Consider the following 17,965-nt stretch of genomic DNA (forward strand, 5'->3'; position numbering starts at 1 on the left):
AATATTCCAAAATGTTGAACTATTTCCTTAACAGTGTTTGAGTGCTGTTAACAATGATTTGTAGGTTCCTGATCGGCTATTTAAAATATGCCATCTATGGGCAGAGCCAAGCTTACTGTTTCCTCTTCAAGCTAGCTAACATTAGCTTTTAGCTGTAGCTTTATGTTTAGCTGTTACCTAGCTAGATTAACTAACAAAACTATGAAAGTGGCATCTCATCTAACTCGTTAAAAAATCAGACATATTCCAAAATGTTGAACTATTTCTTTAACAGAGTTTGAGTGCAGCTTCCTGATTGGCTATTTGAAATATGCCAACTTTGGGCAGAGCAAAACTAACTGTTTCCTCTTCAAGCTAACTAACATTAGCTTCTGGCTGTAGCTAGCTCAACTGACAAAAATATGAAAGTGGCATCTCATCTAACTCGTGAGAAAATGAAAAATATTCCAAATATGTTGAACTGTTTATTTAACAAAGTTTGATTTGAGCGTTTCCAACAATGATTGGCAGGTTCTTCATAGGCTATTTAACATATGCCAAGTTTGCAAAGCAGTCTGCTCCGCATGACTCAGCAGTATAAGCTGACATGACTTCCGTGGTTAGTCACCGTTTTGATGTAGTTTTTCTACCTACTATATTAACCGCAGACACCATGCTCCGCTATCCCGCCCATAAGCGTCACCGATTCAAATTGCAGCCGAGGCAGAGCGAGAGAAAGCAGAGAGTCAGGCTGATCACAGACAGACAGACACACACACACACACATTCAGGAGCAGTGGCACAGAGAGGAACACAGAGCGAGTGAAAGGTTGGGAATCCATCAGTGGTTTTTCACTTGCATGAACGCAGCCGTAGACACCCCCAGGATCTAAAGATGTGGACAGAAGTCGGAAAGCTTGTGCTATTACATTTATTACTCATGGAGCTCCATTGCGCTAAAGGTAAGACACTTGTCTCAGCGAGGAGGTGAACGTGCATCGTTTCACGGACGGCGACGCTTTTGGGATCGTTGTCTACTGTGAAACGACGTGTCCTCACTGTAGTCCGCTTCTACATAAGTGCTGCGCTGTTTATGTGCCAACGCATGCCATCCCTCTTACCTGGATGGCCACTTTTGTACGTGCAGTGAATGCGATCACCGGTGACACGGGGTGACAATACGCGGAAGAAAAGATCCGTACAACCCAACACGTGTTTAAATGCAGCAGGCTGACAATACAGCAAGGAAAAGCTGCGTGTGGTGATGTAAACTGAAAGTGCAGGCTGCAGAGGTCTACGCTGGGTGCTTTTGTAGCTGCAGCCAAAAAAAAAAAAAAAGCGCCTAAATAGATTCTTCTAAACAGATCTTTGTGTTAAAGTGGCAGAAGGACGCTGGCGGTAGACGGGCACGGTCTCACCAAAGCCCGCATGTGCAAACAAGCAAGTCCATCATAAGCATATAATAACAGCAGAAGTGTAAATCGTGTTGTGGCAATGTTGGGTAGAAGAAAAACACACCAGCTAACTGCAGATTGCAACAATAATTATTAGAGGTTGCCTGTCTACGGTATTGGAGGATTTAGAGCAATTATAGTGATTTACCACTTTACAACTGAATGAGGCTCAGGACAGAATTACCCGCTTTATTACAGCAGTGGCACGGCTGTGCATGGCTCTCTATATGAGGCTACTTTTGAAAGTGAAAATTGTTGCTGTGAATCAGTTGACCTGTAAAGTTGAAGAAACAGCCGTGTAAACAGGTGGTAGTCGAGCCCTCTTTTGCCTTAGGCTGGTCTTGATTGACAACTTATGCCTTTTTCTTGTAAATGTTGTTCTAAATTCATTTATTTTAAAGTGAAGTTATTGTACTAAATCTCATGTTCTGTTCATCTGATCTCCACATGTATTCAACATTGACAGTCTGATCACTAAGTGACCCAAGGAACAGACTAAAAAGTTTGATTTTTTTTTTTTTTTTCTGACAACACAGGAACTCATATGGAGTCGGAGTGTGAAACAGGGCAGTTTCAGTGCAAGAACGGACGGTGCATCCCGACCCTGTGGAGATGTGATGATGATGATGACTGCTCAGACAGCAGCGATGAGGAGAACTGTCGTAAGTAGCCCAGAGTGTTATATTAGCGGATAAAAGATGCCTTTGCTTGCTGCCAGGGGGCCATGAATATACCTGTCATCATGAAGAGTCTTAATGTCGCACAAACGTTTTCATGTGGGTGATCTATAAGTTGATACACATTAGACGCCACACCATAATGTGATGGATACCTGGATAACACTATATGCTGTAGATAGCTGAGTATGTCCGTGTTGTAACTTTGGAATGAATGAAGTTATGCTGAGAATAAGCTCCTTATCATTTTGCTTGGGAAAATCTCTGGAATCTCCCTTTCAGTTGTTAGTCTGCAGACGTCACCTGCTGATCCTGGATCATAGGTCAGGTCACATGGCCGCAGGAATTTTGCTAATTTCTTGCTAATGTTGCTTCCTTAAGCAAACCTCTGACACAAGGAGGGCTCTGGCCCTGCTGGGTCAGAGCAGGACCGTTTCACATTATCATTATTACTCTTATCTTGGTGTGATGGTGCAGAGATAACGTCAGCCCTGCTATGAGTGAGACAGTTCACCCTGCCACACTGTCTCATAATGCATAATGGCCTCACAGATTGTGTCATATCTGAAATAGGGTGATTAAATTGCAGTGTTCCGTGTCATGACATCTCACTGCTGAGTAATGTCGCATGCTCTAACGCAAATACTGTGGTTCTTAGATACGGCTGATCACGAATTAGCTGCATCTCTGTTCTCAATGGTGCCTCTGCTTCTGTTGCTTGGAGTTGGACTTTCAATTACAGAGTTGCATATATGATAACAGGCACTCAAGTATTGTATTATGTCATTCAGGAATGAGTGAAAAAGGCCCATTTAGTGTGCTTTTCCAGTGTAACTGACTCCGTTCCATTCAGCAAATCGCATGGACAACCAGCAGAGTAATCATTGCGTATGAATTTGTCATGGTACTAATTGCTTGAATGGTTACATTAGCGGCCAATTGAATCATCACTTATCTTGGGGACGAGCGCACCAAACCCACGATTCCCTCATTTCACATGCTCACCACGACGGTGGCCGTTGAATATCTCGGGGAGTTCCCTGGATAAATGCCGTGACATTTACAAGCACGTCTCATTGACTGCAGAGACTGATTGGGATTATTGGACACATTTAGTGGGCAGCGCTTGATGGAAGTGGAATTGGATTTTAATGATCTAACAGGTGTGGTTTACTTTGTTGTTTGGGATAAGTGTTGCTCAAAGAGAATGTGAAAATGGTACTTAAGCCACAAGGTGACTGCTCTTTTAACGGAGCCACTTTGTCTGCCTCCTCTGTGGCAGAAATGTGCTCTGCCTCTTTCTCCTCTCTTCACTCTTTTTGTGAGATATCCTGGAAGCTTCAGATGCAGTTATGCTTTCCTCCTGGGCTCCTCTGTCACTCCGTCGATCTCTTCCCCTGCTCAGTCTCTACCTTTATCTACCTTTTCCCTTCTTGCTGTGCCTTATACTCGATTTTGCTACATCCATACCTTACTCCCTCTCTCCCCCCTCCTATCATCCTTGCACTCTCTGTTCTCTGAGTGCTTCAGCCCTCAGCCTGTGTTGGAAGTTGGGTGCTTCTTTATAAAAAAAGCTGTCTCACTTCCTCGACATTGTAACACACAGTGAGGGGTTTTCCTCCCCCCATTTTTAAATCTCCTGTGGGCACCTTGGCAGTGCAAATGCCAAAGAGGCTATGCCCACTCGTCTTACGCCCACAAAGAGCATCAGCTGACAGGTTGGTTGGAGATAAATCCAACAGCGTGACTCTGGTTGCTGGAGTGATGCTCAGTGGCTGGCAGAAAGCCAACCCGCCGAACAGATGCCAGCACTGCCACTGTGCCCCCTCCCTGAAACCCAGTATCACCAGCAGAGCTCAGCAGAGAGGAGGAGGAGGTTGAGAAGGAGGAGAAGGAGGAGGAGGAAAAAAGACGGGACAGATTTGATTGAGAGGAACAGGACAGTGTAAAATAGACCTTGCGAGGAAAATGGCTGCATAGCATTTTGGAGAAAGGGTGGCGGAGCAAGTGGAGACAGGAGATATTACATGACTGTGATCAAATTTAGGGTAAGGTTAGCTGGTGCTGTGGCACAGCTAAAGAGGCTTGGAACAGGTGTCATGTAAAGTAGGCGGTACATCAAATGAATTACATTGCTCTTATTTGTTAGGCATTCTTCCAACACCTGATTGGATGACTGGAACAACTCCTTGGCTGCCATTGGTCTTTGCTTTTGACTTTCAGAAATTAATATACACAATTTCTATTATGTAAAAGTGGGCAAATATCTCAAAGTAAGACCTAAAATCCATGTCATGATAAATTGTCATATTTACCTTAATAATGACAAATTTCATGATAACTTGTTAACAGTTTGTACTGCTTGTTTCTGTATTGTAGGTACCGTTCTAGTGTAATTTCTTGACGCGCCATTCTAGCATAATGCTTTGATGTGCTGTCAAAGTGAGGTGACGTAGTATAAAGTGACAGATGTTGGGATGGCTGGATGAGTCAAAAACCGGGCTTTCGTCCATTAGACCGGTGTTTGTGTCCTGTGTGAAACCAAGAGTGAACACTCCCCTCTTTTTAAGTTATGTATGTAAGTGAAGTTATGTATTAAGTTAATGTACTTAATGTATTTGACTAACATACCCAGCTAATTTACTTCAAATCCATGCAATGTAATCCAAACCATGATCTTTTTCTAAACCTAACCAAGTGCGTGATCCTGACCAAACTGCATCCATATCACAACGTTAACTGCATGTTTATTGCTGTTCTATTTTGAGAGTCTGATCAGATGTTTCATATTTGTTATTGCTAACCTGACTGCGCAGCTCTGCACGTGCAGAGCTGACACTAGACGGGTAGCTATGACATCGAGTGCCATAGTTTGAAGTGTAAGACCACTGACCAGTTGCCGTATTTGAGGCACTGGGAGTGAGAACATGTTGGAGTATGAGTTACAGTATAGGCTTATCTGTTAGTTGACACACGTCTTGCACAGCAGACCCTATAGCATCCATCCTCCCTCCAGCCGCGGCATTAGAATGTGTCTTGACAGAATGGCTCGTCTTTTGTGCCTTGTCTCTTCTCTCTTTCATTCTCCCGTTCTCTCTCCTCCTTCCTCCCCCTTCTCCTCTCCTCCCCTCTCCTCTGCCTCATCCTCAACATGCCTCTTGGTAGATTTCGCTCTTGTTGCCCTGGGAGACGGTAAAGTGGTGGTGGTGGTGGGGTTTTTGAGCGTGCGTGTGTTTTCTTTGTAGTGAACACAACGCTCCTGCACATGTGTATGCATACACATGGCAACTCTCCACCTCTGCATGGCTCTGTATGACCTATATTTCGTCAGTGGAATTTACAGAAAAAAAGCCTTATCATTCTTACAGCGGATTTAAGTGGATTTAAACATGCCTAATCCAAAGTGCCGATGTAAAATCATCTCATATCTCAACCTGATGTTCAATTGTTCTCACTCTCTCACATCGCTGTGCAGTCGTCTCCTCCAAGTGGCCTTGGTCACGCTGCACTGTAAAAATACTATTTGTGAGAGTCTATTGAGCAATCTAGAGCCGTGAAATCAGTCAAGATTTCAGTCGTGATCAGTGGAGCAACAACTATTCAGTCAATCAATGATCAATGAATACTTGAGTGATAGAAAATGACTTGGTATCCATTGCTGCAGTTGTTTAAGCCATTTATCAAGGAAATGGGAAATATTCACTGGTTACAACTTCTCAAATATGAGGTTTTACTGTTTTATATGATTGCTTATTGAATATCTTTAAGTGTTAAACTGTTGGTTGGATAAAACAAGCACTATGAAGATGTCACCTCAGAAACTGTGTTGCCAATTTCCACAATTTTTTGACACTTAATCCACGAAAGGAGCAATCAATCAGCCAATAACAGAAACGAGCTGTAGGTAAGGATGCACACAGCGCTAAAAGCACAAGAAGTTATGAGGGGGTACAAAGAGAATAAACTAAGGGTGGGAAGAAAGTTCTTGTTGAGCTTAGTGTGTGCTTGTGTGTATGTGTGAGTGTGTGTCACAGCAGGACAATGAGTCTGAGCAGGTCTGAGAAGGGGAGCGTCTCCTCTGCAGTCTGAGACCAGCTTCCCATAGAGGAGACATCACAACACATTTCACGCCACTGCTCTGTGTGTGGGAGGCCAGGCTCTCTCTCTCACACACTCTATCTCACACACACACACACGCACACACACACACACACACACACACACACAAAACTGTAATAAGAGACTGCAGAGAAGCGCTTCAGGCATAAAAGGCATTATACTGAACGGCTCACAAAAACACATTTCGGTCACCTGCTGACACATGCACACACAGACACACACGCACACACACATGCGTGCACACACTGGTCGGTGCAGCACAGCTGGGGTCAGACTTTTAATGGGAGTGTGAGGTCAAAGGGACCAGTAGCTTAATCAATTACACACAAACACACACATACAGACACACAATAAGTGTGTGGTGGCAGCACTGGGTAGCAGCGGCAGCACTCACAGAGAATAAAATAAGAGACACACTGCTGCTAAAAGGACACACACACACACACACACACACACACACACACACACACACAGTTGAACACTAACACTGATCATACTTGTACTGTTTCTGAGCAGTTATGATTTCTATTCTGCCTTGATTACTCCAGCAAACACATACACACAAGCCCACACACACTTTGTCCATTAACAACCACACACACACACACAGACACGTGCACACAAAGGCATGATGACACCCCACTCCATCATTTGCTTTTCTGTACTGGACTAAGGTCACAATGCTGTGTGCATGTGTGAGTGTGAATATACGTACGTATGTGAAGAGTCTACACAGCTGTAGTGCTCCAGTCTCCAGAGAAAGAAATCCACTGCTGTGCTCTGTGACTACAGAGGCTGTGTGTGTGTGTGTGTGTGTGTGTGTGTGTGTGTGTGTGTGTGTGTGTGTGTGTATTTCTGGTCAGCTTTGTGTGCAGAGAGAAACCATTTCACAAACAGATGACAAAACACAAGACACTCATGTCGGTGAAACAAAAAGGCATTTTTGGGAAATTGGCTAGTTGGTAAACTTTCCAGTTAAAGGGACTCTGTTTTTATACAGCTTGGGTCATTTTTTTAGAGGTGTGGATATCATTTCTACCCTCTTCCAGTTCCTCTGTGCAATGGTGAAGTGTCAGAATTGTTTCAAATGTGCTCACTTTTAATTAATAAAAGATGAGGCCTTTGATTTTAGATGATGTTCTAGTTTCCTCTGCTGCTCAGGTGAGACGGCCACCTGGCCAATCCTCCCTCAAACATGATGTATTCCTGGAAGACTGAATATTAAACGTGATCAAGTAGACACATGCAGCGCTGCAAGCCTGACAGATGACAAGCCCAAAATGTGCTGGGGCACCACCTTTTGTCAGGCGCTGTATCGTGCTCTACAAGCTAACAATACCTGGTGTGCTGAATAGGTGTTGGGTGCAGTAGTGCAAAACAGCAGCAGGGTAATTTTAGCTGAGGTCAGTGCTGGCCTGAGGTGTTTGCTCTCTCTCTCTTTCTCTCCCCTCCATCTATGGCCGTCCGTATGTCGAGATCTCTCACTCTTTTTTTGCCAGCTTTCTACCTCTTGCTCCTTTTCTGTCGAGCTCTTTCTGCATCTTTTACCCATCTCTGTCTTTCTGGAGACCTTTGGAGTCGTGGCTCTGTGCTGACAGGAAGGGCAGGGCTATGAAATGCAGCAAGCCTAAAAGGAGGAAACAGAATGTGAGTGTATCTGTTCGAGAGTGTGAGAGAGAGAAAGGGAAACTGCACTGTCCATCTGCATGCTTCTAATCCAATTAGTGAGTGTCTCAGTGGGTGAGAAGTGTGTGTGTGTGTGTGTGTGTGTGTGCGCGCGCACGTACGTGTGTGACAGGAAACAAAGATAAGAAGAACTAGTGAGTTTGCCTCTACCTGAGAACATAATATTAATATTAATAATAACAATAATAATGGCATATTTATCAGAAGAACAAGATACTCCTGTAACTCTCATTCATTCATTTGTTTTGCTTTTAGATTTAAGTCTCAGCTGTATGAAAATATGAAATCAGAGTTCTATAATGAAACTGGAAGAGCTTGATAGCACTTCTCATATATGGGTATGTCATTGTTACCTCGAGGGGTGGTTCAAAGTCATCTCTGAACTATTGTGTGTCTTCAAGTAATATTCTAATCCACTAGTCATCAGCTGGCCCAGTGAACTAGTGCCAGATATACTTTGGATTTACTGCTCACATCAGATCAGATTGTGTCACGTGTTGTGATGAGCTAAGAGATTTATCAGCCGACTGACCTTTTCAGCTCTAAGGAGCCTTTCAGCTTGTTTTACCACATTGTTTTGTTTTTCCAACCTCTACTTTCCTGTTTTGGTTCACGCTTATTGCTCTTATCCGCGTCATTTCCAGACACAGAGCCACGTAGGCAGCTGTTTTCAGTGAAACCATCCCAGCACTTGCAACTAGCTAGTTAACTTAGTGGAGCATTTAGCTGCTAAACGGCTGCATATTTCCCTCAGGAGTTGATGGAGGCCAAACACAGAACAAGAAGGAGGTGAATATTGGGTTTATGTTTATCAGACAGCCAGAAACACAGCTGAATGTTGCCGTCAACATGTGAACCTCAGTATAAGCTCATAAGCACATTCACGATGTAAACTTTAAAAGGCGATAATGTGTCGCTGTTGTTCTTACGGCTGCTGTGCTCCTAGCCTAAAAATGGAAAATAAAAAATAAAAAAATCAATTGGGCTGGCAAGGCTAAGTCTTCTTGTTACAGATATTGATACTGCAAAGTATTGCTGTTTGTGAAATTGCTGGCAGCATTCAGAAAGCCTCCTTATTCACCTCTCTGCCCAAATTACTGTTGACCAACCTTCTACACCAAGTATGTGGGGGGAAAAAAGCAAATGTGCAAGCTTTCATGAAGTGGTTGTAGAATGAAATCAGTTTTTAACTGATTACTGAAGCATACATGAGGCTGTTGAATGAGTATAACTTTTAAACTATTGGAGAAACTTAATGTCCACCCACACCCACATCCACCTTCACACAGACACAACAGCAGGAGTTCAGCTGACAGGCGGCCTGCAGCATCGTCCTGGTGTCACAGAGAGTCAGGGTGGGTTTTTTTGTCCATGGCCTCTGCTTTCACCTGAGGAACAGCGCAGCTGACCCTGAACATAGCATCACTTCCACAGCATTCATCAGGCCAGTGGCAAAGTAATGCAGTAGATGGTCAAACAATGATTCAAGGTGAAACATGCTGTGGACAGAGAGGGAAGACCAGAGGTAGTTGGAGGACGTTTGCAAGAGGAAGACAGGCAGAAACTTTGTCCTGCTAAAGAAAGCCTCAGAGGTGATGCTCTTATGTGTTTCAGTGGTTTGTTTAAGTCCTCTCTTTTCTCCCCTGCTCTCTTTATCTGGCTTCCATTCTGTGTACAGTAACCTCACTTCCTTCTGTTCTTCTGTCAGAATTAGCTCCTCCGTTTTTGACAGATTACCTAGTGTTGTTTGTCTGCTCTGCTGCCAACTCACTTATTGTTCAAAGTCAAACTCCGATAACACTACAATCCTATTTCCCCACCGTGTGTGTGTTTGTGTGTGTGTGTGTTAAGCTATGTTTCATTCTTGTGTGTCTCTTTGTGCCTGTGTTGTTGTGTTGTTGTGTTGTTACCCCCCCCCCCCCCCCCCCCCAACCCATCCGTGTCTGACAGGGTATCATGGCATTAATCCCCAGCTCAGATTAACCGAATATCTTCATGTGCCTCCATTTTATTATTTACATTTGCTGTAATCCTGTTTTTCACCTTGCGCTCTGTCGCCTGGTATACGCAGTTAGGGAGCGGGGTATGAAACGACAACTGTGAACGCTGATGAATAAAACATGGCTGCTAATACCAGTCTGCTGGGCTGACACCGAGATAGAGCCCTTGAGTGCTGCATGTCAAAAGTTTTCATGAGAAGTTTTACATGGAAGTTACAAAGTGGAGGAAAGAGAGTTCAGCCTGGCTCCCTTCACTGATGATATTGCCTCAGTTTCTCAGTTGTTATCTCTCTTCTGTTCTATTTAATTTCTTTCTTAATATGTTACTTTTTCTCTTCATTTGTCTTCGCTCTAAATCTTTAATTCTTCCTCTTAGTCTTTGCTGTTGGTTTGTTTCGTTTGATTCGTTACATCCTACTCTTTTGTTCTCAAGAAAACAGGACATTTTCCTCCCACCATGGTGGTGCAGCAGGAGATGAAGTAGGATTTAGGGCTGAGGTGAATTTGGTGCGTGTACCTGTGTGTTTGTGCACATTAGTTAGAATTTGTGTCTTTGTGTGTGTTTGCTCTCAAATGGATAAAACTGGAACGCCTGCACAGAGAGAGCAGATGGAAAGAGGCTTTGAAGGTGTTAAAAAAAAAGGAAAAGGTCTCAGAATGTGTATATAATCTCAGATCTCACCCTTTTTTTTGCATCATTAGGCAGCAGAAAACACTAACTGATGCAGATGCTAAAATGAAATCATAATAGTAAAGACATAGCTGTTTGATACAACTCTGACGTGCCAAAGCTGAAATGCAGAGCTTTTTTTTTTTATTAAATATAATAATTACAGCCAGTTAAGTAGTGAATTAAAGCCATCATGATAATAATGGAACACTTGTTCCCAATCATGTCGAGTTTGTCACTGTCACAGTGAGAGGCCAGCGCTTTCTAAAACAAAGTTAAACAGCAGTTTAAGTGTGATTTGAGCTGTTTCTGTTTTCACCTGTCAGGTGTGACAGTTTATACATTATAGAATAAGCTTTGAAATCACTTTTGAGAATCACTTTTGCTCAGCTGCAAAAACAACAACAAAAAAAAGCAAATCATACGTTTTACTGCTAATGTTTTCTGTATTTTGTATTCTACCATTGGTATGCCAATTGTTGCATAAAACATTAGTAGAATACAAGGCTGTTTACAATTTTGCATGCAAATTATAGCTAGCTACAGTATGTGGCTAATGTTTGAAGTTTGTACCAGTCCAGCAGAAACCATGCTAAATGTACCTTTCACATGCTGCACCAGTGATCACCACTAAATCAATTCTAGTTCATGGTCCCTGGGAGATTGGAACACTTGGACCCTGGTTGTCCTGACACGGCTCAAGGATGTTCACTAGGTGTCGTTGAAACAATCAATCAGTCGCCTGACAGAAACTGAATCGAATTTGCTGCTTTTCTCTGTTTGTCGTGATTGGAAATAGAAAATCTTTGGGTGTGGGACTGTTGGTTGACCAGCAATGCAAAGCAAGCAATTTAACGATGTCAGCCCGGGCACTGAGAACTTGGGCATGGGGCATTTTTTTTTTGTGTTTCACACTTCTGGACCAAGCAATTAGTAGTACTTGAAAAAGTATTTCCACACTTCAGCTCCTCACTACAACTGACCAGCGATCAGTAACTAATAAGACTTAATTGAGTTAATCAACTGAAACATGGACGTAATCAGCAGAAAGGGCACTTGAGGATTAGCATCTTGAGGAAGTTGAGTTCCTCAACGTGTCGTCATATATTTTTCTCTCCCATGCTGCTTCCTGCCCTTAGCTTCACCTCTCTTAACGTTCACCCTTATTTTGCATCCTCTCTCTCACCCCCTTTGTCCGCTTCCCTCCATCTGGCTTTTGAATGAAGCTGTTTACGTAGATTACACACACACAACATATCTCCTTCATACACACGCCTTACCAGCTCCTAAGCCTAGGAATGTTTTTTTTTTTTTTACCTTGAGGGGATTTTGCTTGTCATTCGTTGCAGGATGGTGGGGTGAGGTGGTGGAGGGGGCGAGTCACTCTTTGATGATATAGCTAGTGCTCAGTAATACCAGTTATCAGAGAAAAGGCTGGTGTGACAGAAAAGCTCTCACACACACAGAGCCTGTGTTTCGTGGATACGCGCAGTGCTAATGTAACAGCAGCATGCTTTATTATCAGAACACACTGACACTGTGTCAACATGAAGGGGCTGGGGGGGGGGGGATTAGAGGGTGAGGAAATAGTGAAGGAATCTATGGTAAGGACCACCTTTTCTACTGCTGATTGAGGGAAAAATTATCCTCTGGAACTCCTGATAAAAAGCGCTTCCTCTTGGAGCTCCAATGTGGGCATTTGTGCGAGTGTGTTTGAAGTAAAAAGCTGATGCGCTGTAGTCTCTCAGGACGTACTGATGTGCAAAACGTTCAGCTATTTGGGATGCTGGCTGCCTTGCAAAGTTTAACGATGCTTCGTTGCGACAATGAGCCAGATGTAGAGAGGGAGGGCAGACTGCGGTGGGGGAGATGTTTTTTTTTTTTTTTCTTTCTATCCGTCGTGCTTGTTAGCTAGTGAAGGAAAGATGTTTGTCATCAGATCTCCTCTCCTGCCTGGTGCTCTCCCTTCATCTTCGCCTGCTTCAAGCTCTGTTTTTCTGTCTTTCTTCTTTTCTGGCATGTGTTCACCGTGCGTTTAACCAATGACGACTCACTCCCTCTGTGCCCTCCACTCTCTGCTCCCACCCCCCTATTATGTGTCATTGGAAGCAGCGCTTGAATGTTTGGAAGCAGGGTGACACCTTCTCAATGGGCCTGAGAGGCCCCTTCCCTCTCACACATACACACACTTACAAAGATGCATTGGCAATTGGTTTTGTCTGTATGGGAGCGTAATGAATAGTGCTGTGACCTTGCATGCAACATCTGCATTATCTTATTGGCTTCAATACTCTTTGCAAGAATTTTCATGCACACATTTTCCATCTGAGCTTCTTATGTTTTCATTAGCTTTTTGAATCGGCGTTTGCTTTACATAATCGAGTGTTTACACTTAGTTTCCATGAGAAAACGTGTATCCTGAAGCTCTTTGTTTGTCTGCTCTTGTTGCTCTCTAAGGGTTAGTATGATTAAATGAAGCAGGAAGATGACTGGCTTAAACATTTTACTTTCGGCTTGTGTACGAAGACGAGAGGCTAGTGCTGCACACACACACGCAAACAAGCACATAACCACACTGGTATGAGCACACACACGCGCGCATGCACACACAGGCGCGCATGCACTTCAGCATCGCCTTCTTGGCTGCTGCAGCTGGCTGAAGAATGAATACCGTGACCTTTTCTTTGACATACTCATAACAAAATAAGCGTCTTTGTACGAAAGTGATTTTCCTTTTGTTTGGTTTCAGAGTTTCATCTTGTTGCTGGATGTCAGCTGCATGTCTGCAGCTCACTAATGCTGCGCCCTAGCTAGAGTTATTGATTCATACCTGACCTCTGTGTTTCATGCACAAACCTGCAGTTTTAGTTCCGTTAGTGATGAGAAATTCTTTGGTATATGGCATCACAATACTTCCTCATTACCACTTCCAATAACTTGCTGATTGTGTAAGTTCTGTAGTAGTCAGGGGTTTTGTGGCCAAGTTTGAGTTGGAAAAATATAATTTTGTTTGTACAAAGCGCAGATTTTCCTGCTGACCATGGACCTGAAATGACCCTCTTGAAATGGAATTTCGAGTTCGATGAATACGATAATAAGACTACGCCTGTTTGGTCAGGCTTGAGAGTGAAGCCTTGACTATCACCACCATAAAGCCAACCAGAATAGTAAAATAAGTCTGTTTAGCCAGAAAAACTAGCGCCTACCATGGCCCATCTGCAAGTTTTCATGCCTTGTTGCCCATGAATTTCCACTTTTCAATGCCTGCTGTGCTCAGGTGCAGCCACCGCTAAATCCCACAGCTATATTTAAAAAGCCAACATTTAATGCCCACAAGTAAACATCCAAAAGAAATCACCCAAGCTAAATCCAGAGCACCTTCCAAAGTTACAAACCAGAGAGCCAGGAGTCTGATGTGTGTCGATATGGCCTCTAGGGTGAAGTACTTCGATACTTTGGTTTCAACAAGCTGCTTAACTTCTGCCTTTAGTACAAAGAAAAATGGAGGCACAGATTGAACTCCTCGAGGAAAAGCAGAAAATAACCTCTGAAGTTTCTCAAGAAATGAAATGATAAGTTCAAGACAATAAACAAATGACTCCAAATGTGTTGTCTTTTTAAGTAGGAGAACATTTTAATGGTGTCTTGTACTGTAACCATGAACTAGAAACACACAGAGCGCTGCTTCTGGAATTACATTATGAAATAAAGCCACATGTGCAAAGCAGACCCTCTATAACACGCACACTTGCTCCACTCTACATGGAGAAGACCCATTGACCCAGTTGTGACAGAAAGCAGTAGTTCAGTATAATTGGCCCGTAGTGTTGTCACTGAGTGCCTCCTGTCTTCATTGGCTTTATTCCACCTCTCTGGCCCAGATAACGCAGCTTTGGTCCAGTTTTCTGTGTGTGATGATGCTTTCGTAAATGATCAGGCAGCTTAATTAAACCCTGACACTCTCAATTAAGTTCTTTTTGATTTTCACCTTGACATCACACAGTTTACCCCCTCCCTACAATAACACTTGATTTGAAGGGGAGCACTCACATGGTGTTTGGATGCTACACGCTGCTAATTAGCCAGAAATGAGAGTATTGTGTTTGAAACAGGTAAAACTACGTGTTGTAGGACTTAAGTTCATGATGTTAACTTCAGACTTGATTCTGACTCTGAGCACAAATAATGTGTTTTGTCAGAGCGGGCCGTTCCTACTCCCCAAAAAGCAAAAGTGAAAGGCTATTTTGTGAGCAAAGACAATGTTCTTTTTCTCAGAGAAGAGGTATTGATCCCATTGACTGTGAAAGAAAGAGGTGAGTGAAGGTGAGTCGCAATCAGAGCAGGCAGCCCGCTGTTTTCTAAAATGCCCACAAGCCTTACTTACTCTTTCCAAACACATCGCTTTTCCACAGGGCACCAAAGTTTTTTTTTTTTTTTTTTTCCCCCCCACTGGAGAGGCTACTTGAACAGGTGGCTGCTGTGTGGAGTTTTTTAACTCTGAACACTACAGACAGAGCAGGAGGGCGACGGAGGAGGTGACACGAGTCTGACGTTTGCCTTTTTAGACAAGAAGATCCTTGAAAAACAGCTTTAAGAAATATCATTAGCACAAAGGGTCCGCCATAGTAAGTCCATTAGAGCGGCCCTCCGTTTGAAATCTTCCTTCCAAAGTGATTTGTGACCACCTAATTTCTTTCTATCAAGAGTTGCTGTCATCTGACATAGCTGCAAGAGTTCAAATCTCACTTACTGTGAGTGCCGAATAAATTTCATTTTATGGCCATTTGCCGTTTTCTGCCAGCGATGGGCTGAGGGAGGGACAGACAGTCTCAGGTTGTCTTCTGTAATTAAGACCCCTCACAGTTTGCCTCATTAATTCTATTCACTTCTAGCTTCTTCTGAAAGTCATGAATATTGAAATGGCACAATACCTTCCTGTCAAAAGGCCCAGACCTCATTTATACCCATAATCCAATATGTTAGATGCCATGAAATGAGGACTCCACCCAGAAAGATGTTTTCTTTGCCATGTAGAGAAACACTGAGATGGTGATTGTGTGTGTATTTGTGCACGTGAACATGAGTATGTTTTCCCAAACCTCAAAGAGACTCAAAATTTTCATCTAAATGCACCTGAGACACATTGATCCATTTCTAATGAAGAGATTCTTGCACCTGTTAGACGATCCGGAGGGAACTCAGACGCTGTTTTTCTCCATGCTCCAAACTTGAAAGGTTGGGTTTAATAGAAATAAAGTTGGATGAGGTAAGTATAAGAGAGGATGAAAAAGATTGAGCAAGGGAAAAGAAGCAGGAGTTTTGCAGGTGATTGAAGGATAAAATAGATTCTGTCTCCTTTCATATGTGCTTGGGGGATTGATGGAGGGATGAAAGAATGAGCGTGGACGGAGGAGACGCCCCAAGGAACATCGACTTTAACATTTTAAGAAGATGGACTCAAAATGCATGTCTGATACTTAATGGCAAACCTTGTTGCAAACTTTTCTTACTCTGGAAACCTATCACAGTCAACTAGTGCAGCACTTCATACGCCATGTCTGCAGACGTGGAAATGCCCACCAACACTCCTCACAGCTCACGGTCTTAGCTCATCTTAGAAAATGCTTGTTTCATCTGACCAACACTCAAAAACTGACAATGATGTTTTCAACGTTTGGCAGAGCTAACTCTGCAATTGGCAGTATTCTACAATGGTAATTGGCTGAGGCTGTTGTTGGCCAGTGGCAGTCGTACAGTAGCTGATCTCAGGTCACTTGGCATAATCACAACATGCTGCTATGCTAACAGCCTGTTTCATTTTTTTTCCTGTTGGACTCCCTGTGTAATGCTATGTTATGAAAGATAAATAATGCAAAATGGTTGAGATCTATAAGTTGCTAATGCCAAAAGCAATAGCAACAAACCCCCGTAGTTTGTGTTCATATGTGTTTGTGTGCATGTGCGTGCTTTGTAAGTCTGTACTGTTGACCTTAATTCATCACATTAGCACCAAGTCTCCAGAGGGCCTATGGGGATGTGTTCAGAGTTAGCAAACCCCGGCTAATTGATTTCAATGAATGACACATTTATACTTCATTTAGTAAATTACACCAACATGTGGTGTTTGATGTGTGTGTGTTTGTGTGTGTATGTTTGTCTCTGTATGTGTGTGGAAGCCTCCAATGGCAATCTGTACAGTCAGAGTTTTTTAATGAGATCAATGCTTTCCTTCCTGCATCCCCAGATGGTCACAGTAGTAGAAGGTGTGTGTGTGTGTGTGTGTGTGTGTGTGTGTGTGTGTGTGTGTGTGTGTGTGTCTGTGTGTGTGTTTGAATGCGTGTGTGTGTGGGGGTGAAGAGGGAAGGGGCTGCAGGGACCTTGGGCAGATAAATCTTTAATCATGTGCTTGCTCTCATGTTTCATTTAATTGCCCCCCTAAATCCATGAAAGGATGACGGCATTGTGGTTTAGAAACACAAAGTGTGTGTGGGTCAGTGTGTATGTGGGTGTGTTTTGTAAGTAGCAGCAGAGATGTGATTATATTTGTTTTATAGTACATTTAGATCGCTTTATGTGCGTTCCTGTCCATATGGTAGCAAGCATTCCATCTCTTTTTACCATGCTCCATATTTCTGTGTGTGTCATGCCTCTGCTCTCCTCTGTGATGCATTATAATACGTTTGTATTGTTCATTTATTATACATATTTGGTCCACGGCAGAAATCTCCTCAGAGATCTCTTATTCTTTCACAACTTGATCTATTTTTCCACATTGTGTGTGTATGCATGTTGCATTTTCCCGCATATTCCTGTTGTGTATGTTTGTCAGTAACTTATGCATATACAGATATGCATCATATTTTATGTGTCATTTTAGAATAGGATCTGAATCTGAGACCAATGAGACCACAATCTGACACCAGTGAGCAAAAACACCTCCCTGCAAAAGTTTTTTTTTTTTTTATCTCCCCCTCCTTTTTTTTCCCTCTTTCCTTCATTTTCAATCATTCTCTGTGTCATCCTTCTGTCCCCGGTGCATGCTTTTTAATCAACAGCAAGAACTGGAGGTAAAGCCGCTCATGCATGGCAGCGCAGCGAACGTGTTGTTTCTTGTGGGGTAAAGGGAGAGAGCTAGAGACACAGATGCTTAAATTTGTTTGCATGGGTTTGACTTTAAATGTGTGTCTGTGTGTGCGGGTGCTCTCCTTTACAGTAGCACGAACTACACACGGCTACCTGAAATCAATCTAACCTTTGCGCAGCAATAGAAATAGATCCATTGATTGATTAAACTGATAAATGGGCCTGTTTGCCCGGCTCAATAATGACATAAACTGTAGATGCGCGACAGAGATGGTCTCTGTTTCTCTCTGTCCGTCC

At 43.0% G+C, this 17,965-nt stretch overlaps 1 protein-coding gene across 4 annotated transcripts in view; it reads left to right on the forward strand.

Annotated features, from left to right (window-relative positions):
* Nucleotides 1-713: 713 nt before the first annotated feature.
* The window catches only part of lrp8 (low density lipoprotein receptor-related protein 8, apolipoprotein e receptor), a 156,892-nt gene continuing 139,640 nt past the window's right edge, over nucleotides 714-17,965 (forward strand). For all 4 annotated transcript variants that reach the window (XM_076724006.1, XM_076724017.1, XM_076723988.1 and 1 more), the window contains exons 1-2: nucleotides 714-941; nucleotides 1,970-2,095. In XM_076724006.1, coding sequence (XP_076580121.1) covers nucleotides 875-941; nucleotides 1,970-2,095 — 193 coding nt within the window. In that variant the 5' untranslated portion in view covers nucleotides 714-874. The remainder of the gene's footprint in view (nucleotides 942-1,969; nucleotides 2,096-17,965) is intronic.

The sequence above is a fragment of the Chaetodon auriga genome, chromosome 3 (genome assembly GCF_051107435.1).
Source record: "Chaetodon auriga isolate fChaAug3 chromosome 3, fChaAug3.hap1, whole genome shotgun sequence".
NCBI classification, from domain to species: domain Eukaryota; kingdom Metazoa; phylum Chordata; class Actinopteri; order Chaetodontiformes; family Chaetodontidae; genus Chaetodon; species Chaetodon auriga.